We start from the raw sequence: 25,154 nt of genomic DNA, 5'->3' as shown, positions 1-25,154 counted from the left end.
TCAATTAATTAAAAGGTGAAAAAGTTGGGAGAAAAAAATAATTTCAGTGATTAGATAAAAAAGAAGAAGGAAGAGTCACTAATTTTAGTGATTAATAAAGGATTTCGCAAACAATTACTTGCACCCTAATGATCAAACTTACTCCCCTTGACCGACATAGTCAAACAAAAGCATCACCGGAAAGAAAGAAGAAGAAAAAAAAAAAAGGTAGTAAGGAAAGAGGCTTTGAATTGATGATTTTCATTATTCAATATGAAGCAAAATTACACTTCAACAAAAATATTTTTTCTGAGATAAAAATGTTTATGTTCTCAGTAATCATCATTCACCTATAAGAAGGAGAGTAGCATTAGGGCCTTATGTATTTGGGCCCATTCAATGAGAAGCAGTGAGAGTCCAACATTTTTTTTTTTTTTTGTTTTTGTGAATGAGAGTCCAACAAATTTCCATTCTTCACTTGAGCAACCAAAACCTCCGACGACCTCCGCCGTGCTGGGTGCCGCTGACAGGGGTCACTCTACGACAGCTCCGAATGTCAGCTAAGTTTCATGTTACTTCTCCTCTCTTCTTTCGGTTGAGGCACCATTGTTTGAACTCTCTCTCTCTCATCACCTTCTCTCATTCCTTTAACCTTCGATTCTCTCACTGCCTTCATTCCCATTCCCCATCCTCTTCTGGGTCTGAGTGCTGTGATTATTTGACTCAGTTTCTCCCTTTTGGGACCTCAAATTTCAAACCTTCAAGTATAATAAGCCCAAGGGAACGCCGATTAGTGGTGGTGGGATTATCCAATATCATAAAGAATGAGAAGGGTTTTGTGCTGAAGGGCTTCTCCCTGCGTTTTTGTCCATTCTTTCTTGTGAAGATTATGAAATTATTAGAGACAAGGGATGCTGCATTTGCATTCTTCAAGTTAGCATTTGGGGATAGTTATGATTCTGAGGAGATAGTTCGGTTGTGTTGCATTGGGGCACATGTTTTGGCAGCTCAGAACCTTCAGCTGCTTGCGCAGGACATGGTTTCTTGGGTTATTGCGAGGATTGGGGCTACTAGAAGCAAGGAAATGGTGGAGTTTATGTGGAGGAATCATCCTCGGTATGAGTCTGATTTTTCTGTCTTGAATACCCTTATGAGGGGTTTTTTGAATGTTGGGATGAGTTTAGAGGCATTGGATATTTTGCATAGGATGAGGGTTGTAGGAGTTAGGCCGGGCTTATCTGCAATAACCCTTCTTTTCAGGTTGTTACTTAGGATTGGTGATTATGATAGTGTGTGGAAGTTATTTAAGGATATGCTCCGGAAAGGGCCTTATCCTTCGAATATTACATTTAACATGATGGTTTATGGGTTTTGTAGACAGCAGGAGCTTGTAATAGGAGAAAGTGTGTTTCATTTGATGCCAAAGTTTGGGTGCAATCCTGATGTTTTTACATTTAACATTCTTATTAGTGCCCATTGCAATAGGGGAAGGACCTCGGTTGCCATTGATTGGCTGCATTTGATGATAAAAAGTGGTTGTGAACCGAGCATCGCCACATTTAATATCATTCTGCATGCCCTTTGCAGGGAAGGAAATGTGATGGAGGCGCGGAAGCTCTTTGATGGGATTCATGATATGGGTATCACTCCAAATACTGCAATATACAATACACTGTTGGATGGATATGTCAAGGCAAGGGAGATTGGTCAAGCTAACATGCTTTATGAAGAAATGAGGACTAAAGGCATTGCCGCTGATTGTGTGACTTTTAATATTTTGGTTGGAGGGCATTATAAATATGGGAGAGAAGAGGATTGGAACAGGTTTTTGAAAGATTTAACAGTATCAGGATTGTTTCCAGATTGTTCACTATATGATGTAACAGTATCATGGCTATGTTGGGTTGGCAAATTTGATGAGGCCATGAAATTATTACAAGATTTGCTTGAAAAGGGACTAACTCTTAGTGTGGTTGCCTTTAACTCATTAATAGGAGCCTATAGCAGGGCAGGTTTAGAAGACAAAGCTTTTGAAGCCTATCATATTATGGTTACATGCGGTTTCACTCCTTCATCATCCACATGTAATTCTTTGCTTATGGGTTTGTGTAGGAAAGGGAGGCTGCAAGAAGCCAGGACACTTTTGTATAGGATGTCAGAGAAGGGATTTCCCATCAACAAAGTAGCTTACACTGTGCTTTTTGATGGATACTTCAAGATGAATGATCTGGATGGGGCTCAACATCTATGGAAGGAAATGAAAGAAAAAGGTATATATCCAGATGCCGTTGCCTTTGCGGCCTTAATAGATGGACTTTCAAAAGCAGGTTTTGTTGAGGAGGCATACAAAGTGTTCCTAGAAATGTCAGCTATAGGTTTTGTTCCTAATAATTTTGCATACAATTCTTTGATTGGCGGGCTTTGCAACTGTGGGAAGATGACTGAAGCATTAAAGTTGGAGAAAGAGATGAGGCTAAAGGGCCTTCTTCCTGACACCATTACCTTCAATATCATCATTGATGGGTTTTGTAGACTGGGGAAAATGAAGTCTGCAGTGGATGCATTTCTTGGCATGCACCGGATTGGTTTGATGCCAGATATCTTCACATTTAACATATTAGTTGGAGGATACTGTAAGGCATTTGACATGGTTGGTGCAGATGAGGTTGTTAATAAAATGTACACATGTGGAATTGACCCGGATATTACAACCTATAATATACGCATGCATGGTTACAGCAGTATTCGAAAAATGAATCGAGTAGTTATCATTTTGGATCAGCTTGTCTCTGCTGGTATTGTTCCAAACACAGTGACATACAACACTATGATGAGTGGTATTTGTAGTGATATATTGGATCGTGCTATGATTCTTACTGCAAAATTACTTAAGATGGGTTTTATTCCAAATGTGACTACGACCAATGTATTGTTGTCTCATTTTTGCAAGCAGGGGATGCCAGAGAGAGCCTTACTATGGGGTCAAAAGTTCAGGGAGATCTGCTTTGGTTTTGATGAAATCTCCTATAGAATACTGGACCAAGCTTACCATTTGATGCAGGATGATGTTGAACTTGTGAGAGGAACATGTGAAAAGAGCCTTTTTTTGGATTTCCTTATGTACATTACATTTGACTATTTTTCAAGAAACAGACCTCATAACATAGAGGATGAGAATAATATAAAGTTGATTGAAAGTCAATTTGTTGCTTTGTGAACTTGGTGGTTTCATCTTCTATAATCCTTGAAATCTGCCAAGGTTTTGTATAATCATGAGAACAAGAAGTAGCCCTCAGTGGCTACTTGAGCATTACATGAAACAAGTGATAACAAAATGTTATGTGGCACAAACTCTACGAAATCAAGGAAGGATTGGTCACCTTTTTCTAAGGTGACCATCAGTGGTTATTACTACCAATCTGGAGTGCTTTTATGTGTGCTTCTCCATGAACGATAATAGCAGCTAATTTTTTAGAGGGCTGCATAGTTTGCTTCTGTGATTTTTGAGGCCTCGAGGATGTTATCAGTCTGAAATGTGGTTGAATCTGCTGAAGTGCACGCAATGGAGTATGAATGGAGTATGCTTTGTAAGTAAAGTAAATTCATGTACTTGTAGAAAAGTGTATGATATCAAATCTTGCTTGTGCCTGCCTGACCCCTGTTTTTAGTATGTGTTGCTAAGGTTGTATGACACACTGGGGGTCTTTAAGATTGATTTAGTTCATGTTTCGGTATTTTTTCTTTCTTGGGAGGGAAGAGGGGGGGAACATTATTTAATATGGTTTCAATTGAAGTTAGTTTCAGAATTTTGTGTGATTGTGTTGATTTGGGATTGAACGTCGTCAATGACCAAGTCTCCTAAAATCTTAAGCTATTAAGTAAGTTTCATAAATGGTTTTATATTTCTAACAAACATCTTGTGGAAGCTCAAGTGTCTGATTGATATATTGATGGTGTTACTGAAAAACTGCAGATAAATATAAAAAAAAAAAAAAAAAAAATTGGATTACTAAAATTACTCAAGTGTCTGACTTTAATGATCGTGTTATTAGTGTTTGATAGGAAAACATTAGTATGAAACTTAATGTTCAGTCATTGCAATCTTTCGTCGTATGACAAACTGATTCAAATTTGGGTTGCCTCTTTGGTTTCCTTGGTTAGGAAAACTTTTAGCTGGGAAATTAATGAACAACACAATTTTTTTGTCTGTTTTTAGCATACGGATTCATCAAGTAGCCAGGGGAAAGCAAATAAATGATTATGGGGGAATTCATATAGTAAATTTAGAGTTTCTTATAATTGTGTTTTTCCTCTGTATTGTATTAATATATGCAGATTTCTGTGTGGTACGTCAATTCCACCAATATAAATGAAAAAGACTTAAGAGACAAATGTGCGAGGGAGAGAGAGAGAGAAGAAGAAAAAAGAATTTATTGTTTATAGTGTTTTAAAATGTCTGCTATTTCTAGTCAAGTCATGAAACTACAAAACTATATGCTTTTTGTTCTAACAGTGAGGAAATATTTAAACTTTGGGTATAAGTCTTTATTGATGTTTTGACCTATTTAGTTTTGTAGAACATATGTGCAGCATTAGGAAGATGTCACTTTAACTCCCTAATTTGACAGCTTAGCAAATCGTGGTGTGAGAGTAGCTTGGTCTGTGTCATTTCGTAATAAATATTTTTAGTCATTGTTCCTTGATGAGCCTTACAACCATTGTGTTATATTCCTTTTAATTTAAGTATCATTTTATAATCAACATAAGTGAAACTGCTGCATTTGGCACATTTAAAGCCATTTCACTCGAAAGCCATAAAAAGAAATTGCTAGTTTCAATTTTGCTGTGGGCTTCAAATGTGTGTTACAATGTTTTCCTCATTTCTCAATGCATTAGAAACATTATCTTTGCCAACAATTTTCTGTCAGCCTGAAACTCCATCTTTTCACCTTTTTAAGAATTGATAACATGTTGAATAGTGGTAAGTGAGACAGGATATTATGTCCTGGCCATTTTTCTGATATCTAAAATTAGTACCATCCTGTTAGTCTGCTACATTAGCCTGCACTTAATTGAGTTCAAGTCCAAAATCACTGACACATCTTTGTAATATATTGGGATCTTTCATTCATGGATCTCAGATTCAGGAATTAGCTGATGAAAAAAAGTATCATGTGTTGTAATTGTAACTTGTCTTTCTTGGCAAAGTTATTAAGATCTTCGTGTGCAAAAGTGAAGTTTTCAACAGATTTAGAATCTCATAATGGAAGTCCAAGATATGCTTCGGAACTAAGTTTGGCTTTTGGCTTTCTACATTTCAGATGCATGAAAGACAAGGAGACTCAGAAAAATGAGGTCAATCCTGAAGGCAATAATAATATTGATGCTCATAGGAGAGAGCATTAAAAGAATGATATGGTTAAGTTTAGAAGCCAAAAGATTCTGGGGAAATGCTGAAAAGATTGAACTTGAGCATGTGGCTGCAGGCCATCCTTGTGTTGTTATGTTAAATAAGCAGAAAAGGATGGGGGCTTCAAATGAGCTGTTTGAGAAACATGAATACAAAAAAGAAAGAAGGAAGAGGAAGAAACTGCCAAGATAAAGGGCTGGATCAACAGTGATGATCACAAAGTTGCATTCATGAGTAGGAAAATATTTTGAGTATTTCCCATAGTACTGAGCACTCTTAACATTATTACTAAAGTTAGAAAGAAATAACCCACCCAAAAACATTTATTATATAGGTCATAGAAAAAGATAGTTAGTCAGAAAAAGGCAGCATAACCAAAGGAGTTAAATATTATTAGTGAGCTCTGATGTCAGTTTGAAAAGGGGGGAAATTTTTATTTTTTTTAATTGCTTGAGGAAATTTTCAGAAGGATTGAAAACATATAACATGATTTAAAATATATAATATCAAAACCTCAACAACAACAAAATTTTAAAAAATGTAAATCAAAGCCTAATTATGAACGTCAAATATTCTTGAATATTTTACCTGTAGAAAATATTTTTTCGTAATAAGTGATACATGGCAACACTTCCAAAATCCCTTCTGTATGCTATTTGCATTTTTACGTGTTGCATATTAGAAGTTGCAGAATTCTAAATCTTTCTGGGCTTCAAATAGAAATATTGAGAAATCATTATAAAACTATTGGTCAAGTACTGGCATACTATTGGTGGATTATTTAATTATTTATTTTGAAAGAAGAAACTAATGAATTTGAATCTCTAATGTGTATTGCAAGATCATTTCTTATTCAACAATCTTAAATGTTACTATATTGAAACTCTCTTGCTTGCCAATTGCCATGACTTGCAGGATTATTAGCTATGAATCTTACTATTATAAAATTATTTGCATTCGGTTTTCAGTAGAGTTACTAGGTTTACGATTTTATTTGAGCGGATTATTCGAAATAGTGGAATCATTCATTTTTTTCCATTCTCTTTTGAAGAAAACAAACTCAGAAAGATGATTCTACGTATTTTCAATAACGTATCGGGCTTTGTATTAGATGTTTAAGTCCCTTTGGGCTTGGTCTCAGTGAGTTGTGAACTGTGATTCAATAATCAGCTATTCAGAATCAGTCAGTGGACGTGGGCTTGGGCTTGGGCTTTTGGTATGGTCCAAGCCCAACAAGAGAGGCTCCCACTCTTGTTGCAACATCAATATTTATATGCCAACCCACCAAACTCTCCTCCTCCACACCTAAATGCGTTTAGAGTATGCGGAGCCGCAACTAATAGGGTTTTTATTTTCCTCTTGTTAGCTACTTTGCTTTATTCTTTGATGAAGATTCCGTTTTGTGTGTGTGTGTGTGTTTGTGTTTGTGTTTACTTGATGATGGTGATGATGAGGGCTGAAGCATATAGGGCAGAGTAGTTTTGAACTATGGCTCTGAAAAACCTGTAGGTTCTCTACAGGGTGCCCTGCTATTCATGCCCTTCACATAAAATATATGGCATCATAGTACGGATTTTGTGCTTTGTGGGTAGCTCTTGGGTTTGGGACTTTGGTCCTTGGAAAGGTTATGCCTTCCTTGGCCACAGTCACTCTTCCACTCTTTCCCACTTTTTCTCAACACAAATCCGCCTCCAAACGCCATTACATCACAACCACCGACTTCATCGTTGCCTTATCTGAGTTGTAGTAGTTTTGGTTTCACTTATTTCTTGATTTTTGAGTTATATATTAAAATTTTAGTTTTTGTTATTAATGATTTGTAACAACATTTTAATGTTATTTTCATAACATTTTAAGGATGTTTTGTTAAAAAATTTGGGATTTTTTGTGTGTGTACAATATGAATTGACATAAAGGAGGTGGATGATTGGTAATTTCCCAATGTGTGATACTTGATGATTTTTTTTAAATCAGTACCACTGTACCACTTATGACCCGAAAACCCATGCCTTGAAGTTTCTTGGTTCACTCCAATCTGAATATTTTTTGCCAATTTTAATGCTTCAAATTGAACTTGTTTTATCTCTATTCTAATCAATCCACCGTAATAAGCCATTTACAGCATGGGTTTTGACCTTGTTCAATGGATCCTCAACTACACTAACCTAATTAACTCTAGGATGCTGATCACTGCATGTTCTTTTTGAAGTGTGATGCCCAATCAAAAAAAATAAAATTGTAATTGATATCAATTGATTGAATTTTCTTGCCGGCATAGCTTTAACCAGCAACTTAATTACAAGAGGTTCTGGTTTGTTGGGACTTCTGTGTTCTTGATGCAAATCCTCTACCCTCAAATTCGACTCAAAGAAACAGGGTTCTTTACCAACTAAATGGATTTAAGAATGTGGGTTTGAGAAACGAGGCGCATCTATAATAAATCGCGTGTCGGTACCTTAATTTACAACGAAGTGCATGTTTTCTTTCCAAAAAAGAGCGTGTTGGATTGCTGGTACATTATTTTATGTAAAAATAATATTCACACTGATTATAAACTCAATTAATAATAACTTCAAAACTACTTACAAGATATAACAACTGCTTAGAAATTCTTTTATTAGATATAAACAAAGTGAACTTATTCAGTCACAGCAGTACAAAGTTCCTGCAGTGACATTCAAGCCTATGGGTTCAGTAGTACTTTAGTTTCACAAAACACCAACACAAATAACAATATCAAAAGGAACTAAGAATGTGTGGAGCTTCGAGGGGCATTTCGATATCTAGTGAATCATTTATGTGATGGTCATGAGCAAACAAACCCCTTTCCAAAACCCAGTCTTCTATCATTGTTTGAGAATTCACAGCCTGGTCAGCAGACAAAAGATGGCCAGCACCCAAAACCACAACATTGGTGAGTGACTTCCAACTTTGTACATACCCAGCAAGCTCTCCATTCACCTTCCAAATCTTCCTTTCTGCATTCAGAAACTCCACAATTCCTTCCCATTTCATTGTCTTGACCCATGCCTCAACTTGTACCACTCCATCCATCAAATCATGTTGACCTTGGTATAACAACACCCTGCTCTTCCTCACCAAGTGCTCTACCATATATTTCACACTCTTCATCGCGTCAGCATGCAGTGCAGCATCTACAATGTCACTGCATAACACATACACAAATGATTCATTCACCCCCAAGGCCTTCTTCACCTCAGCAAAGTTCAAGAACTCAGCAACCAAGTCATCTTCATAAGGAGCTTTCCTTGTATAGTCATACAAAGTAGCCAACCCTGTGATGTTTCGCAACACTCTCAAAACTTCGTTTCTCGCATCCGCTGCTTCACTCCAATTCCCTATCCGAGCCAATCCAACTACTTCCAATTGAGCTTTCTCCAACTCATTCTTTTGCCTATCATTGATCAATCCAACATAGTAAGCATTGGCAGCATGAGTAACCACTTGGGTTACAGGGTCTGTTAACCCATCACCAATTGCCACACCAGCCAAATTCACTCTTTCAGACCCTTGCAACTGAGCATTTTTCTCCAATATGTAATACCCAATAGCAGGTACATACTTCCCGGCATAGCTTTCCCCTGTAATATAAATAGGACGATGCTTGAAAACAGGGTCAAGTTGAACAAACCGTGTAATAGCAGCAAAAAGGTGCTTGGCAACGGCGTTTTGATCGGTTGGAATTTCTTCAGGCGTTGAGGCCACACTGAAGCCAGTTCCAATGGGACTATCAAGAAAAAGAAGGCCAAAAATTCTATTCCAAGCACCAGGGTTGGGTTCAAGGGTAAGGGATTTTGTGACACGCCAGGGTCCGAGCTCATAGAAGTTGCCGATCATGGAGGAGCAGCCAGGGCCACCTTGGAGCCAAATGAGAAGTGGGGTTTGGGAGAGAGGTGAAGTTGAGTTATGGGCTTCATAGAAAGTGTAGAAAATGGAAGAACTGGAAGTGGGGCTGACTGGGAGGTAACCATATTTGGTGGGTAGGGCTTCTTTAGGGAATGGATGAGTTGATTTCAAAGCTGATTGTGAAGAAGAAGCTGAGACTGAGAGAGGGCTTTGAAAGAAGCAGAAGAAGATAAGGGTTTTGACGAAGAGGGACGTGCGAGTCGTTGACTCCATTTCGTGGTGTATATGTTACTCAGTCTACACAGATGGTAGAGCTGAACTTGTTACTACTCTTGGATTGTCTAACAGTGATGGATATATAGACATGGACAACATTTGAGAACGAAGTTACGCGAGGGAATCTTCTCTCTTTCCACTGTCGGCAAGTACGCAGTTGAAGGGATATCTTTTGTAATACTTGACTTGGTAAAATTAAAAATGAAGAAGTAAAAGAAGAAGAAGATGTAAACTCAATTAAATGAGTTTATATGTTGTAATTTAAGTACGTGTAAAAGATTATATCACCTAAAGAGTGCACATTACTTTAAAAATATTATTTTATCACAAAATGCATGTAATTTTAATAAATTATTATTGAATATGTAGGAATCAATCACTTACTACCAACAGGTCAAAAATTATAACGGATGGTAGTAAGGGTGCATCTTTTATTTCCTTAAGGATTCACGTAAGACATAACTACATCTAAAGAGACTGCACCAAACCAACAAAGTGTTTGATTAATGGTGGCAATTTAAAGCCCCTTTAAGGTAGAAAACACAAGCTCGAGACCCGAGAAACGTATTTGGTCGAAGGGAGAGTTCTTAACTGCTCTCAACTCACGACCAGATTAGTTCTAAAGAATGAACCGATTAATAGAAATACGAAAAAAAATAAAAAAATACACTCACTACAAGAGTCATAGGTTAGGATGTTAAGTTCATTGAATCATATGAGCAATGTTATTAAACCTGGTCCGACCATCGATCCGGTCGAAATACTAGATCACTGATTCAATTGCATGACCTTATAACTATATCCAAATCTATAATTTATATTAAAAAAATTATAAACATACTCAAATACTTATAAAAAAAATAATACCAATTTTAAATATTTTAATATGAAATATAATACATCACACATTATTATCCAACAAAAGATCAAACAAACATATAATGCTTGTGATACTAATGTTTTATGTTCAATAGACAATATCTCTAGCTATAAATTAAATCAAAATTCCTTGTATAGTTCATAACCAAGATAATATTAGTATTGTAAGTATATAACCTATATGAGTTAATAAGCAACAAATCACTCAAATATTTCAAAAGAAAATAAACCATTTGTGAATTTAAAAAAAAAATGATATCCTTTATAATTTATTTATTTTTGAAAAAAAAAATTATGAACCAAGTCAGGTCACCAGTTTTCTTAAAAATCGGCTAGGTCAAACCAGTTCTATTATTTGGCTGATCCAATATGAAAATCGGACCAATCATATAATCGATTTACTAATTTCCGAGTCAACTCGGCCGGGCCAATCTGGTTTTTTCAACACTGCCCAAGAGTAATGCTAACGAAATAAAGCTAACAATCTCCCCACACTCCCCATGTCCAAAACCTTTAAGGAGAAGAAATTGATTCTTTGGGTTTAGTAACAGAAAATTATAAAATTAAAATTTCATAAAATGAAACCATAAGTAATATTAATGCAGCAAACCAGTTTCTCTTGATTCAGCCACAATGCGCAAATGTCTAGTCCCCGATCAGCTACTTGAGATCAATTTTTTGCTTACAAAGACTCTGATGAACCTATCTCTACCTTAGCAGAGTGTACAGTGATTGTTTTTCCCTCTGAGACACCACAAACACATCTCTATCTAAATCCGAAATGGAGTACACGGTGATTTCTTTCTTCCAAAAACCTTCCATTATCTCCTCCCGGAATAGAGTAACCTAGATTAAAAGAAAGTTCTTAGAACGCTACCGACACACTCTTCCTTTTTCACTAGAACAAGGATTCTCTTTAATTCAAATGCTCTTAAAATTGAGTTACAAAACTTCAACTCACTCTAAAGTATTGTTGCAAGTATGAAGCTTCAAAAATTAGAAAGAATAGAGGTGTTGCAAGCCGTTGGAGAGAGATTCGGGCTAGAAATTACCCTTCTTAAGTCGTGGAAGGCAGATCTCATAAAATACGCGTAGTTGCTTGCTCATCCAATAAGTGCTGTTATAGTTGCTAGTTTTCTGTGTTTCTAGTACGGCAGCAAACAAACAGTTTTTGAATGTTAAAATAAACATATTTCCTCATTTAAGGCTGAAGCATAATCATAACGACATAGAAAAAATAAAATTCATTATCATTAATACAAAACATTAATTCCAAACATTGTTCTCAATTTATCATTGGGAAAAGTGTGTGTCCTTTTAAAGGACACAAACTTAGATCCTTTTAAGATAGAGATAGACACAAAGAAGTGAGTTCCACTAAAAAAAATAAAAGTATAGTCTCATCTCTTTTTATCTATCTTTCTCTTAAAATGATTTAAGTTTGTATCCTTTAAAATGACATACATTTTTCCCTTTATCATTTACATATAATAATCAATTTTTTCACACATGTCAAAATCCTACCAAACCAAATTTGAAATTCAAGCATAAATAACCTGTTAAATCTAGTTGCAGCAGTAAACCAACGTCAAGGGATTTAAACAAATCAACCATAACTAAGGTAATTTAAACTCATAAATCTTATCAATTTATGCAAATAGCACACAATTTTTTTATATGCTCAAACACTTAATATTCATCATCAAAACTAAAAATATAATATTCTCCTTTTATGATGACCCTTTATGAAACATTGGCAACAATTTGAGCAACATCAACATCTTTATCACAAATTAATTGGAGTCGGTGCTCGATGAACCCAAATTAATTGGCAACAATTTGAGCATAGCAAAAAATTTATAAATAAATAATCATCCCATATATCACATGCAGCCAACAAGAATCAAAGTTGCTAGCAATAATATAAGAATCAAACACATTAAGAAAATCAAAGAGTGATGGTTTAGAAAAGGCTCCTCCTTAATCCATAAACTCCCGCTTAATCCTTGAAGGCTTTATAAGCTCCCCCTTAGTTTATTAAGGCTTGCTTTAAGGATATTAGTGAAAATATAGCTCACTCAGCTTGTTTTACCTTTGGCTTTAGCTACGTTACTGTACTTGTGTCTGTATTGGATTACTACCTCTAATATTTCTGTTAGTTTGTTATAGAGTTAGTTTTCCCTTGCTGACTCAGATCTCTCAACTGAGTGTAATTCGTGTACCCTATAAATAGAGTCACTATATATCAGTTCAGCATTAATGAAATACACAAGAGTTCATTGATTCTCACTCTCTCTCTCTTTTCCCTCATTCTCTCTAAATTCTGATTTGGTCTCAAAGCCTTCATTATGAGGGCCTAATCCATTTCTTGCTCAGTCATGGCTTCCGCGACGTCATCTACTCAAGAGAATCGCAACAGTCACACCTAAAATCACACCACAAACACTGTCTCTTCGATGGAGAAAACTCCAAATCTATTCAACTACCAAATCTCTGTAAAACTTATAAGGATAATTTCTTGTTCTGGAATCAGATTGTTAAGCCGATAATAACAACACATCAGCTTCAACGATTCCTTGTCAATTCAAAGATTCTGCCAAAATTCCTAACTGAAAAAGATCGAGACGCTGCATCAGTGAATCCAGAGCATCTCACATGGCTCACACAAGATCAGATGTCGCTACTTGGCTTCTCCCACGATTTCAGAGTCAGTAGTAAATGAAATACTAGGAGTTAAGCATTCTCATGAAGCTTGGGAGAAGATCCACAAACTCTTCCATGGAATGATGAAATCTAAGGCCAGAAACCTCAGATCTGACCTTCAAACATTGAAGAAAGGCTCCAAGACGATGTCTGAGTATTTATCCAGAATCAAGTCCCTTTGTAACTCGTTGAAGGCGATAAGCAATCCTGTATCTGTAGAGGATCAGATCGATTACATACTCAAAGGTTTGCCTTTAGACTACAACTCGTTCGTTCTCAATGTTCATTCGCGTGAAAAAGCCTATGGTGTGGATGACATTGCAATTGAGTTATTGGTCTTCGAACAGTTGTTGCTGAAGCAAAATGAGTCATTATTGAGCAACCCAGCCTCAGCGAATGTTGCTTCAACTCAGAACAAGCCAGACAAAATTCCTCTGTTTGCCCCTGTTTTGCAGAACGCAGAACAAAGCATGAACCAGATGCAGGTTTTCCATGATTCTGGCTTCTCCAATGCTGGTAACAGGGGACGAGGCAAGCCTGGAGGTCGCAATTACAGAGGAAGAGGACGTGGTCCTCGTTCGAATGTGCCCTGTCAATTGTGCAACAAATTTGGTCATGATTCGAAGCTGCTGGTATAGGTTCGATGTGAATTTCGTTCCTAATATTCCACCACCAAACTCCAACAAATTGCAGTATTTTGCTTTCACACAGCAGAAGCCTTATTCAGTATGTTCCAGTTCGACAGCAACAAAATCCATCACCTCAAGCCATGATTGCATTTCAACCTTACCTCTTCCAGTACTCCATGCCAGAACTAAACATCTTGAACATGATATTTTCATTGTTAGAGAACGTGTGACTAATAAGGAATTGGTGGTATCTCATATTCCCTCTCTTGATCAGATTGCCGACACTTTTACCAAAGCTGTGTCTCCTGTGAGGTTTGCTGAATTGAGATCCAAACTCAAGGTCTTGGATGGCTCTTTGTTCCAGTCCAAGCCTCCTTGAGTTTGCACACGGGTATCAGTGAAAATATAGCTCACTCAGCTTCTTTTACCTTTGGCTTTAGCTACGTTACTGTACTTGTGTCTGTATTGGATCTCTAATATTTCTGTTAGCATCTGTTAGTTTATTATAGAGTTAATTTTCCCTTGCTGACTCAGATCTCTCAGCTTAGTGTAATTCGTGTACTCTATAAATAGAGTCACTATGTATCAGTTCAGCATTAATGAAATACACAACAGTTCAATGACTCTCACTTTCTCTCTTTTTTCCCTCATTCTCTCTAAATTCTGATTAAGGAGAGCTCCCCTAATTAAGTTGATAATCCAAATTGATAAACTTGTTCTTTCCCCCTCTTCCGCATCAAAAAGGTCAATTATAGGATGTATAAATAATTAAAAAATGCATGAAAGATTCAAAGTGACATGATCAAGAGAATATGCCAAAATATTAAAGATGGATCACAGTATCAATTTTTTAAAGTTTTAAAAACATATTAAAAGGATTTAGAAGATTTAAAAATACATTTAAAGAGAATTTTGGAAGGAACTTTCAAAAAGAATCAAGTGTAACTTAAGTGCTTGCATGTGCTGGTGATTCCCCTCCACCCAAAAATAAAAATAAAAAAACGAGGCTGGTTTAGCTCTTCATCTTCAAGAAATCATCATCAAAACTTATTCTTTGAATAAATCACTTAACTTTCTCGTCTTTTAGTATGTCAACAGTAAAGCATAGCAGTATTACAATTTATTGTAAAAAAACAAAAGTTTATTTCTCTTAAGCACTTTCTTAATGTCATTCGACACTACAAGGTCAAAGGTTTACCACGAAGAACCGATGATTTTGTGAGTAGGAGTTATAAAACACTTAGTAAAAACAAGAGATTTGTCATAAAAAAGGAGGATTGGACAATTTGGGGCAAAGAGTTAAAAGAATGTGAAAGTGTGTGATTGTGGAAGAGAAAAAGAAAAGAGGATTTTAAGCTTTTTTAATAAAACAAAAGTATGAAAAGGACAAAATTTGCCCCTTATTTTAAATGACAGTATTGCAAAACCCAAACAAAAGTCAAAAACCCAGGAGGAGAAGCAATTATAAGTAGCAATTACCCAATAGTTGCTCTTTCGCCCAATAAATCAAAAGTAGTTGCTCTTTTGACAGCAACGACAAACTTGAGTTTTCAAAGTAAAAATATAACAAAGGCTTAGATACGGTTCCTTATCATATATAAAAAGCATGATTATCAGATACAATCATCATTTATACACTTTAACACCAAAAACATATATCTAAAACAATATGCATGATATTAACAAGAAGCACATAAAACACATAATATACTAAAGCAATAAGTTACACAATTAACTTGGATTTTTCATTAAAGCAAAGCAGACAAACAGATCAATTAGGTAAAATAAAAGACTTGTTATATCTTTCTATTCCTTTTATTACCTTCCCCGACATTGTACTTCCAACTGCTTCTCCTTCAGAATTTGGTTATCAATCCCTCCAGAATTTGGAGAGCTCACCAGACTTTGAGCTTGATCTTGTGGTCGTAACTGCTCCTCATATTGGTTTGAATTTTGACTTAGTTTACGAGGCCTCCCCCGAGGACGTCTACCTCGACCATACTGCTGCCGAGCTTGATTTTTTTGTTGTAAATGCTCCTCATCTTGGTTAGCATTTCGACTTAGTTTAGGACGCCTCCCCCGACCTCTTCCTCGACCATGCTGCTTACGTTGATCTTCTTGTAACTGCTCCTCACATTGGTTTGCACTTGGATTCGGTTTACGAGGCCTACCCCGCCCTCTTCTTGAACCATTCTGATGTTTCTTCTCCATTTTGTTTATATTTGGCTCCTGTTTATCAAGAATGCCATCTTCTGAGGGCAACAATGACTCCCCTGAATAGTTTTCAACAGTCTCTAACTTACGAGGCCTTCCTCTGGGACGCTTTATTGGTTTCTCCTCAGGATTCCCATCCCCAGACATTGGATTCTCATCTAGGTTTCCATCAGGACTTCCTTGATTGCAATGCTGGGGCTGCTTATCATGAACATTCAAACAAGTTAATGAACCTTTCATATTGGACCGCGTAACCAAATCAATGTCTGAAGATACTTGCAGTTGCAACTGTGTTGGTGATAATTTTATTACCGTGTACCCTGGAGGCCCTTCTAAAGTAGGAACCGCCAACTGCTGCCCGAAATTGCGAGTTACATTAATTGGAGAATTCCATGTTGTTGGCTGGGATGAATAAATTGTTTCTTTTTGGCCTGAATAAGGAGAGCTCAGCAGACCTTGAGCTTGCTCCTGTGGCTGTACACGGTGTGCCTTTCTATGTAGTTTAGATTTCCTTCCCCGACCTATACCTCGACCTTGGGGTCGTGACAGCCACCATTTGTCAATTTTGTTTACATTTGGATTTTGCCCAGTAACAAAAGCATCACCTGAGGGCAACAATGACTCCCCTTGATAGTCTGCAACTATCTTAGACTTACAAGGCCTCTTAGACTTAGGAGGCCTCCCTCTGCATTGAAGCTTTAGAGGCTGCTGCTCAGGATCCCCAGGCATCGGGTTCTCATCTTGCTTGTGTTTCTGAAAATTCAAAGAAGATAATGAAGCTGACGTTTTGGCTGCTGAATCCAAACTACTTTCAGAAGGCCCATGACATGACACTTGCAGTTGCAAGTGAGTTAGTGATAATCCTATCCCTGCTGCTGGTTTGCATTGTGGCAACCCTTCTGAAATAGGAACCAACAATGGCTGCTCGGAATCACCAGGAAGGTTCAACACTGTCGACTGGGAGGAACGAATCGTTTCCAAATGCAGTATGGACTCCTGTTTTTGACAACAAATCTTAGATCATATATGCATATCCACATTCAAATCAAAGGTATAAGGGGTATGCACTTACATTTCTAGAAATAATTTAATAAAATGGTATGACAGATGACTCCAACGAGGTCAAAGGGGGGGAGGGAAAGAAACAATAAATGGGGTCCATTACCACGAAAGGAATCAAGGAATAAAGCTTGTTTTAGAGGATTTTTTTCAATCTGTGTTCAATTATTTATAGCTTTTTTGAAAGGTTTATGATGTAAGCGAGCTAGCTTGTAATAAATATAGTTTGTCAGGTTGAGTAAAGCATAGAAAATTCTTTATATTGAAAATTGAAAAAATTGGGGATCTTAGCACAATAATGAGTTGTCACGACATGACTTAGATGTCACAAGGAATCAACCTCTTGCAAATGTATGACAAACAATAGACACAAAAATGGATCTGACACTTTTATAAACAAGTGCTTTATAGTATTAAATTGTCCTTTATTGAAAATTGAAAAAAAAAAAAAAAAAAAGGGAACAAATAAATAGGAAAGCTTGCAATGCCAATAAAGTTTTGTCGAACTTTCAGCATGAAGAAGTAATGCACATGAGAGTAAATTCAATTGAGTCATATGCTAATATGACAACTGAGTCCATGTCAAAGATTAGACAAAATTTCTGCATTTTGACAGAATTGATGTACATTGTACCGGAATTTGTGACGACTCCTCTTCTTCCTCTTTCCCATGTTCTTGTGTCCATTCTACCACCCTATTTGGCTCATTGGTGCTACCACCATCTAACTCTAACACTTTAATCTGTTTCTTAATTCCTTCCTCTTGCATCCTTTTGCCTCTCTCCCTCTTCTTGCTACCCTTACATTGTTCTATCTGTTCTCCATCACCCATTCCGTCATCACCATCAAACAGAACCACGTACCTCCCACTATCAGTACGCGCAAGCTCCCCTTCATGGCAAAGCTTCCTCAGATGAACACCAAGAATCTTCACATGGGCCAACGGCAAATCCTCATATTCCCTTCCAATGAATTCCGTTATTTCCTCCACACTCGACCCTGTTCCCTCGTTCAACTCCGTTATTGCCCTGCGTATCATCTTCACACACAAAATAAAAAACAAGTAATGTAAACACACACAGCATTAGACAAAAAAATAAAATAAAAAATAAAAATCATGAAATAGGCTATGAAGATTGAAAGAGAAAGAGCGCGTGTGATACCAAGGCGTAAGGGGGGTGAGTGGGGGTGTTGAACGTATTGAATAGCTGTTGGAGGCGATGTTGTATGAAGGAGGAACGGTGGTTGTCGATGGAGAGAGAGGGATTGAGTTCGGTGAGTTTAGAGAGGAGAGAGCTTTTGAGGTGAGCCATGCTCGTGCTTCTGGAATTTCCCTCTTGAGACTCACAATCCTCCATTGTTGGTAAATCCCTCAGGGGTTTTGAGTCCATGATGCTCGTGTTTCTGGAATTTCCTACATGAGACTCATAATCCTCCATTGTTGGTAAAGCCCTGAAGGGTTTTGAGTTCATGAAGCTATTGTTGGGCTTTTTACTTTTTTGCCCCTCGTTAATTAATTAATAATCAATTTGACCCTCCCCGAGAACTATCCACCATCCTGCCCCCATTTAGTCGATCAAGTTGCACTTTTAATCGACTAAATGGGCAAAATTCAGAAATCAAGAAACACGAATTTTAGTCGACTAAATATTCACCTTGATCGACTAAATGTCGAGCACTTTTAGTCGACTAAGGCCATTATTTAGTCGACTAAATATCGCGGACCAGGTTTTTTAAAACCCCCCATTTCGCAACGGGGGTTATTTTGAAACTCTAGTCGACTAAGGCCACGCCCCAAGAACCCATCTCCTCAACCAAGTTCGAATCTCATCCCTTGAAGGTCCGATTGAAGCATCATTGGTTCACAACTTGCGAAATTGACATTGTAGGTAACATTTTCTGACTCCATTTGGTTTTAGGTTTAGATTTTTTTTTGTTTTCTCCATGCTTTGGTTTCTGTTATTTTAAATTTCTTGTTTATGGTAGAAGGTTGTTTGCGGTTTCGTGGCTTTAGGTTAGGGGTGGGGTGTTGAGTTTGATGTGTGGGTAATGGACTAGGGTTGATGTGGTAGCTTAGGGTTAGGGTTAGGGCAAGGGCTGCTGTTTTGGTTGGGGTGTAGGTTAAGGGTTTCTGTTTTTATGTTAGGGTATAGGATTGGTTTTCCTGTTATAGTTAGGGTTAAGGTTAGGGTTTAGGGTTAGGGTTAGGGCTGCTGTTTTGGTTGGGGTGTAGGGTTGAGGGTTTGGGTTTGGGTTGTTGTTTTTGATTGGGTTTAGGGTTTGTTTTATGTTTTATGACATAGGGTTAGGTTTTAGTTTTTTATGTTGAATTTTAAATTTTTTTGATATTGTTATTGTCCATTGATATTGTTTCCACTTGCATTGTAGGTACTCTTGTTCCCATGGCTGAGCGTAGAAGATCGAGTAATGTGGGAAATGAGAGACGTAAGAAGGTACGACTAAACCAGTTCAGGTTGCTCGACTAAATCAGTGGTTTTGGTACCCCAATCTGATTTCCTTGAATTTTTTTGTATAGAACCGATTGTAGTCTAATGTACAAGCGTATTATGACTTGGGGAACACAATTTCAGGTACAGAACAGTCAATACCCTATTCGTATGCATTGTTGGATTTAGTATTGATTGAAATCATTTGTTTACGCTCCCCGAAACTAGGTGAATTCATATAGGGGTCATATCAATAATTGTTATGAGTTTCAATATATCAATATTATCCAATGTTACTAATTTGAATAGGCATGAAAAGTCAAATAACATAATGACAATGGGAGTAACACAAAGTAACATAAAAATTCATAACACAATTACATGAACTCTACCATAAGACCTTAAATACATGAACATGATTGGTTCAACTTTGTCTAATCCTCATAGGACATGTACGTTTATTGTGACCAATTTGCTTGCAGGTGCTACATCTACTTTGACTGCTTGTTGGTTGGGACTCAACCCAATCCATCTCATTCTGTATCCTTGTAGACTTCGGTCTCCCTTGTGCACGAACCAAAGATGCATTTGGGATAATAGTTGGACCATCTATTTCTGGAATCAACAACTCATTACCCATTGGAAACCAATGTGCAGCATAGACCTTCTCAATGTGTGTAATTGAGAACACATGATCGACATAGTCATAGTGGTTCAATTTTTCAACCTTGCACATCGCTAGCACATGACTGCAAGGAAATCGTCTAGCTGTGAACCGTCCACATTGACATTTACGATTTAGCAAGCCAACCCTCGTAATGTCGCCGACATCATGTGTAGATTGATTGTAGGCATCCTCAACTTCAAACAATTGCAAGTCTCTATCAAAAACACGGACACGGAGACTGACAATTAACTGATCATTCTTTTGTAAGAAGTCCTCAACCTTTTTTGCAATTCTCCATCCTTTGGTCTTTGCATTTTGGATCTTTTCACGCCTCTTCACAAAATACTCTACAAGTCTACTTTGCGTCATCTTGACCAATGCCGTTACTGGCAAATTACGTGCACCCCGTAGGACCTTATTGATACACACAAATAGGTTAGTCGTCATATGACCAAACCTTCGGTCATCCTCATTATAAGACTTGCACCATTTCCCTTTGGGAATCTGATCTATCCATGTGGCTACTTGGGGGTTACTGTCGACAAATTCTTGAAATCTTAAATCAAAGTGAATCTTCGAACACATGTATCCTGCAAAAAATTAACCCAAATTGAATGAGTTATACATAAACAGCATTACATACAACATGTATACATTCATGAAAATAGCTTACCTAGTTTCATCAGCGTCACAACACTCGTCCGTATCAATCTTGAACACAGAACCAGGATTAATCTGTGTCATGTAGGTCAGCCAACCAGGTAAGATGGCATATGATTTATCCCAGTCGCCAAACAACTTCACAATGGCCTTCATTTTAGCCTTCCAAGCCTTCTTATAAGATATGTTGTATCCATACAAACGCTGTACCCTCTCCTGAATAAGAACTGGTTTCAGAGATGGATCTTCTTTTAACATACCTATACCAAAATCAAAGTCAACACAGTTAATAAATAAAACCGTAAAAATAATGTAAACATAAACCCTAAACCAAACATCGCGTAATACATACTTATAATGGCTGCACAGATTACATCAGAATCCAGCTGTCTATGGTCCCGGGTAAGGCCTTGGTTTAGGCAGGTGTGTTCTTTAGCCCACTTACTAACAACCCAAGTATTTCCATTCTTGGGCAACATAGCCCGCACGTACCAGGGACAACCATCAATATGGTGTCAACACTTTATCACAAATCTATGGTCATCACTTTTTGCCACCACAGCAGTACGATGTGACTTCATACAATATAATTTGATTGCATGTTGCATTTCAGATTTAGTTCGTAACTCCTGGTAGAAATATAATGGATCCCCTAAATGCCAGCCACCGTGGAAGTCATCGTCGCCATACAATATCTCCGTCTCATCATTAGGGTGAGCCCAATTAATGAAGGAATAATGTGGGCTTTCGTTCCAAAATTGCTCAATATCGGAACCTACGTCCAAATTCCAGGAGTTTTCTGTCAGTACGATTGATAACACAAATAGGAAATATTCATTTAAAAACTGTAATTTACTATCTTACCATTGCTAACAGGGTCAACACGGAGTGGTGGCATCACCTGGGAACTCAAGTTTCCTGAACTAGTGTCAGCGTCAAAATTCCCCTCTACGTCCGTATCTGAGCTGTCACCCAGCGGAATAACACTCTCGGGTTCACCATCGTCTTCACTGTCCATATCCTCCTCATGCTCATCCTCATCCTCGTCTATTTCCCTCAGTGTTATCTGACTTAAGACAGGTGCAGGAGCAGATAAACCGACGACTCTGTCTTCTTGACTTTGACTTCTTTCATGCATAGGTGTAGATGAAGATTGACCACAGTCTATTTCAACATATATCTCAATAAAGTTTTGAAATTTTCGGTCCACAATTGCATCTATGACACATTCCACATCTTCATCGTCACATATATCATTATCAATGTAGAATATAGCATCCTTACTAAGTGTAGACTCTACCCTGGCGATCATCCGTTGAACGCACTGGCTGTCTTGTAGCCCCAATTTTTGGTGAATCCTCCCCTTAAGCTCATTGTACGTGGTGCCACGTTTGATTTTCAACATTTTCGTTTTTCCTTCAAATTGAACACCGTTGGGGCCTTCATAATGCTTTCCATCATAGTAAATCATGGTAACATACATGTTTGGACTTGAGCTCATCTTACACACGAAATTTGGGGGTAGGAATCAGATTTTAGGGTTTTGGGTTCGGATTTGGGGGAAACAAATTAGAAAATAAGGGAAATGACAATGATTTCACAATTACTATGCATTGGAGATGGTAGGATGAAATGGAAGGGTGATTGGAGGTCCTGTTGCTGACAAACAAGAGAAAGAGGGGTTTTGATTTCGAAAATATTGCAAACGAGACCGAGAGAGGTCTGGATATAGGGTTTTCCGCGATATTTAGTCGACTAAATAATGGCCTTAGTTGACTAAAAGTGCTCGACATTTAGTCGATCAAGGTGAATATTTAGTCGACTAAAATTCGTGTTTCTTGATTTCTGAATTTTGCCTATTTAGTCGATTAAAAGTGCAACTTGGTCGACTAAATGGGGACAGGATGATGGATAGTTCTGGGGGAGGGGTAAATTGGTTATTAATTAATTAATGAGGGAAAAAAGGGTCAAAAAGCCGCTATTGTTGAGGTTTAGAGGGTTTAGTTTGTTAGGATTTTTATTTAAGTAGCATCGATACTATAACAATGTAACAATCAATTAATATTATTATTAATATTATTATCAACCAATTTAATTGTTAGATCGATTATATTGATCCAATGGTTATGTTTATTTTTATTTTTGTATGATTATGATTCTCCATATTTAATATTATTGTATTGTTATGATTCTACATATTTAATACTTTTTTTTTTTTTTGGAAATACACATATTTAATACTTTATCATAACCATACAATGGTAAGAAATAAATATAAAGTATTGAATGTGGAAAATCATAATCATACAAAGATGAAAATAAATATAACCATTGGATCAACATTATCGATCTAATGATGAAATTGATTGATAGTAACATTGTTAACAACACTAATTAGTTATTATAATATCTTACCCCTAATTATATATATCTCAAATATCCTTAGATTAAAATATAAGAAAGAAATGATAAATATTAATTAAAATTATAATTTAATAATTTTAAAGAATAATAAATAAGATAGACATAAAAAATATATATAGATAAAATAATTTATTTCATTTTTTAATACCCTATCTTTTATTATCTTCAATTTAAATTTTTAGGTGTAATATTGAAAATTTGGGATTATATTGGGAGGTATCACCAAACTCAAAATTTCGAAATCTCATCCAATGTTACCGGTTTTACTAGTTAAAAATGGTTATTTAAATTTAAAGGTAATTTTTTTGAATATTTGCAAAATATCCTTGAAGAGACTTTTGACATTCTCACCACACTTTTCCGAATTGCTAAAACAATATATTTAACTCCAAACCAAACTCAAAAGTCTGATCCAAATTCCAAAAAAAACAAAGAAATAATAACTAAAAAAACTCAAGGGGGCTAAACTAAAGCTAAAAAGAAAAAGGAAAAAAATATTGCTTCTCACTCCCAAGTCCCAACACGTAAAAGATGTGTGGCTAAAATGAAGAGGAAAATAACAGTAATAATTCATGAGTATCGAGAACATGGGGTCTCCTCCACAACCATTATAAATTCCTTGTTTCAAGGACTATGAAAGTTACTCATCAATATTTTTTTGGAAACAATCGTATGTATTTCTTTTATTAGTTTATAAAATAAAATTACTTCTTCATTTAATTATAATGCTATTAATGCTTGTTATGTGTTGTGCGTCATATATGCCTAAGTTGTAGGTATTTGAGTGAGAAACCTCCTAACGAATTCTTTTTTTCTCCTAATGAAATTTAAATACTATAGGACGTTTGCGTTGCCACCAAGTTTCCCACCTCCCTTCCCGAAATTTTCATATTAGGTTTTTTTTTTGTAAGCTCTCATATTAGTATCTTGTCTCGCTTGCATGTGTTTTTGTTAATAAAAAATAGAGTAAATACTCTTTTTTGTTCTCGGCAAATTTCACAATGCCCTTTTTAGTTCTTAGAAAATAAAAAGACTCATTGTGATCCTTAAAAAATTTAAAAGGAACCCATTTAGTTGAAATCGAGGTCCTTCACAAATTCAAAAAAGACCCATATTAGTCCTCAAAATGACTAAAATGGGTCCATTTTGAATTTTTTAGGGACCACGATGGCCTTTTTATTTGCTAGGGACTAAAGCGGGCTTTGTGAAATTTGTTGAGGACCAAAACAAATATTTACTTTAAAAAATAAGCAGGATTTCGTGTTTGGATGCAGAGAGAAGTACTTTTAATTTAAAATTAATTTGAATAATAAAATAAAAAATTATAGAAAAAAAAATGTAACAGTAATTTTTTATATAGCATTTGTGTTAGAAATATTCATTAACTTAGTAATATCATAATTAAATTATTATTGAAAATTATATTTTATGAAATTTCTAATTTCATTATTTTATGCAAGACAATAACGAAAAAATTAGAAGATAAATAATATTTTATCTTCTATAACAATTTTATTCAAAAAGAAAAAGAAAAAAACAAGTAGACATCCTAATAAATAAGTTAGTAATTATAATATCATTAAAGACGTAGCGAGCAGAATATCATTAAAGACGTTAAAATGATAATACGTATGGAAAAAATTAGTACAAATTAAAAAAAAATTATATATTAAAAATTTCAACATTAATTATTTTTATATATTAAATTAAAATTAAAATTTTAATCATATTATAATAATGTATTAGATAATATAATAATTTTAAGAATAGTGAGTCAAATTAAACACAAGAAAAATTAATTATAGTATCAATTACTCGAGGGCAAAAGTGCTTAAATTATGATTATAAACAAAGAGTATATACACATATTCATGCAGTGTTGAATCATGCCATGCATGATTTTATTTTTATCTGAATTCCAATTATGTGATGATATAAAT

At 36.1% G+C, this 25,154-nt stretch overlaps 3 protein-coding genes across 3 annotated transcripts; 1 reads left to right on the top strand and 2 right to left on the bottom strand.

Annotated features, from left to right (window-relative positions):
- The first annotated feature begins 427 nt into the window (after positions 1-427).
- On the top strand, positions 428-3,400 carry LOC133300128 (pentatricopeptide repeat-containing protein At1g63330-like). Its single transcript, XM_061499627.1, has one exon. The coding sequence runs from the start codon at positions 428-430 to the stop codon at positions 3,194-3,196; it is 2,769 nt and encodes a 922-aa protein (XP_061355611.1). The 3' UTR covers positions 3,197-3,400.
- A 4,593-nt stretch (positions 3,401-7,993) lies between these two features.
- LOC133300132 (serine carboxypeptidase-like 50) lies at positions 7,994-9,809 on the bottom strand. Its single transcript, XM_061499631.1, has one exon. The coding sequence runs from the start codon at positions 9,527-9,529 to the stop codon at positions 8,126-8,128; it is 1,404 nt and encodes a 467-aa protein (XP_061355615.1). The 5' UTR covers positions 9,530-9,809; the 3' UTR covers positions 7,994-8,125.
- Positions 9,810-11,051: 1,242 nt separating this feature from the next.
- On the bottom strand, positions 11,052-20,813 carry LOC133300138 (uncharacterized). The gene is made up of 7 exons (XM_061499637.1): positions 20,804-20,813; positions 20,588-20,720; positions 20,275-20,461; positions 17,651-18,055; positions 15,566-16,953; positions 11,464-11,556; positions 11,052-11,257 (listed from the first exon to the last, which is right to left on the bottom strand). Exons 1-6 carry the CDS (start codon positions 20,811-20,813, stop codon positions 11,541-11,543), a joined length of 2,139 nt encoding a protein of 712 aa, XP_061355621.1. The 3' UTR covers positions 11,052-11,257; positions 11,464-11,540.
- Between the last annotated feature and the right edge of the window lie 4,341 nt (positions 20,814-25,154).

This window comes from Gastrolobium bilobum, unplaced genomic scaffold (assembly GCF_033153095.1).
Source record: "Gastrolobium bilobum isolate Gb01-03AN ecotype WA unplaced genomic scaffold, APGP_CSIRO_Gbil_v1 utg38323, whole genome shotgun sequence".
Lineage (NCBI taxonomy): Eukaryota > Viridiplantae > Streptophyta > Magnoliopsida > Fabales > Fabaceae > Gastrolobium > Gastrolobium bilobum.
The sequence above is the reverse complement of the archived record's forward strand: the minus strand, read 5'-3'. Positions and strand labels throughout refer to the sequence as shown.

What these genes read in the sequence shown, in the direction of transcription:
- LOC133300132 (XM_061499631.1), bottom strand. Translation starts at nt 9,529, where the DNA reads ATGGAGTCAACGACTCGCACGTCCCTCTTCGTCAAAACCCTTATCTTC.
- LOC133300138 (XM_061499637.1), bottom strand. An exon ending in TATAATGAGGATGACCGAAG is followed by an intron (nt 20,462 to 20,587) that starts GTTTGGTCATAT and finishes TTTTGTGAAGAG; the next exon opens with GCGTGAAAAGATCCAAAATG. An exon ending in AGGAGTCGTCACAAATTCCG is followed by an intron (nt 16,954 to 17,650) that starts GTACAATGTACA and finishes TGTCAAAAACAG; the next exon opens with GAGTCCATACTGCATTTGGA.
- LOC133300128 (XM_061499627.1), top strand. Translation starts at nt 428, where the DNA reads ATGAGAGTCCAACAAATTTCCATTCTTCACTTGAGCAACCAAAACCTC.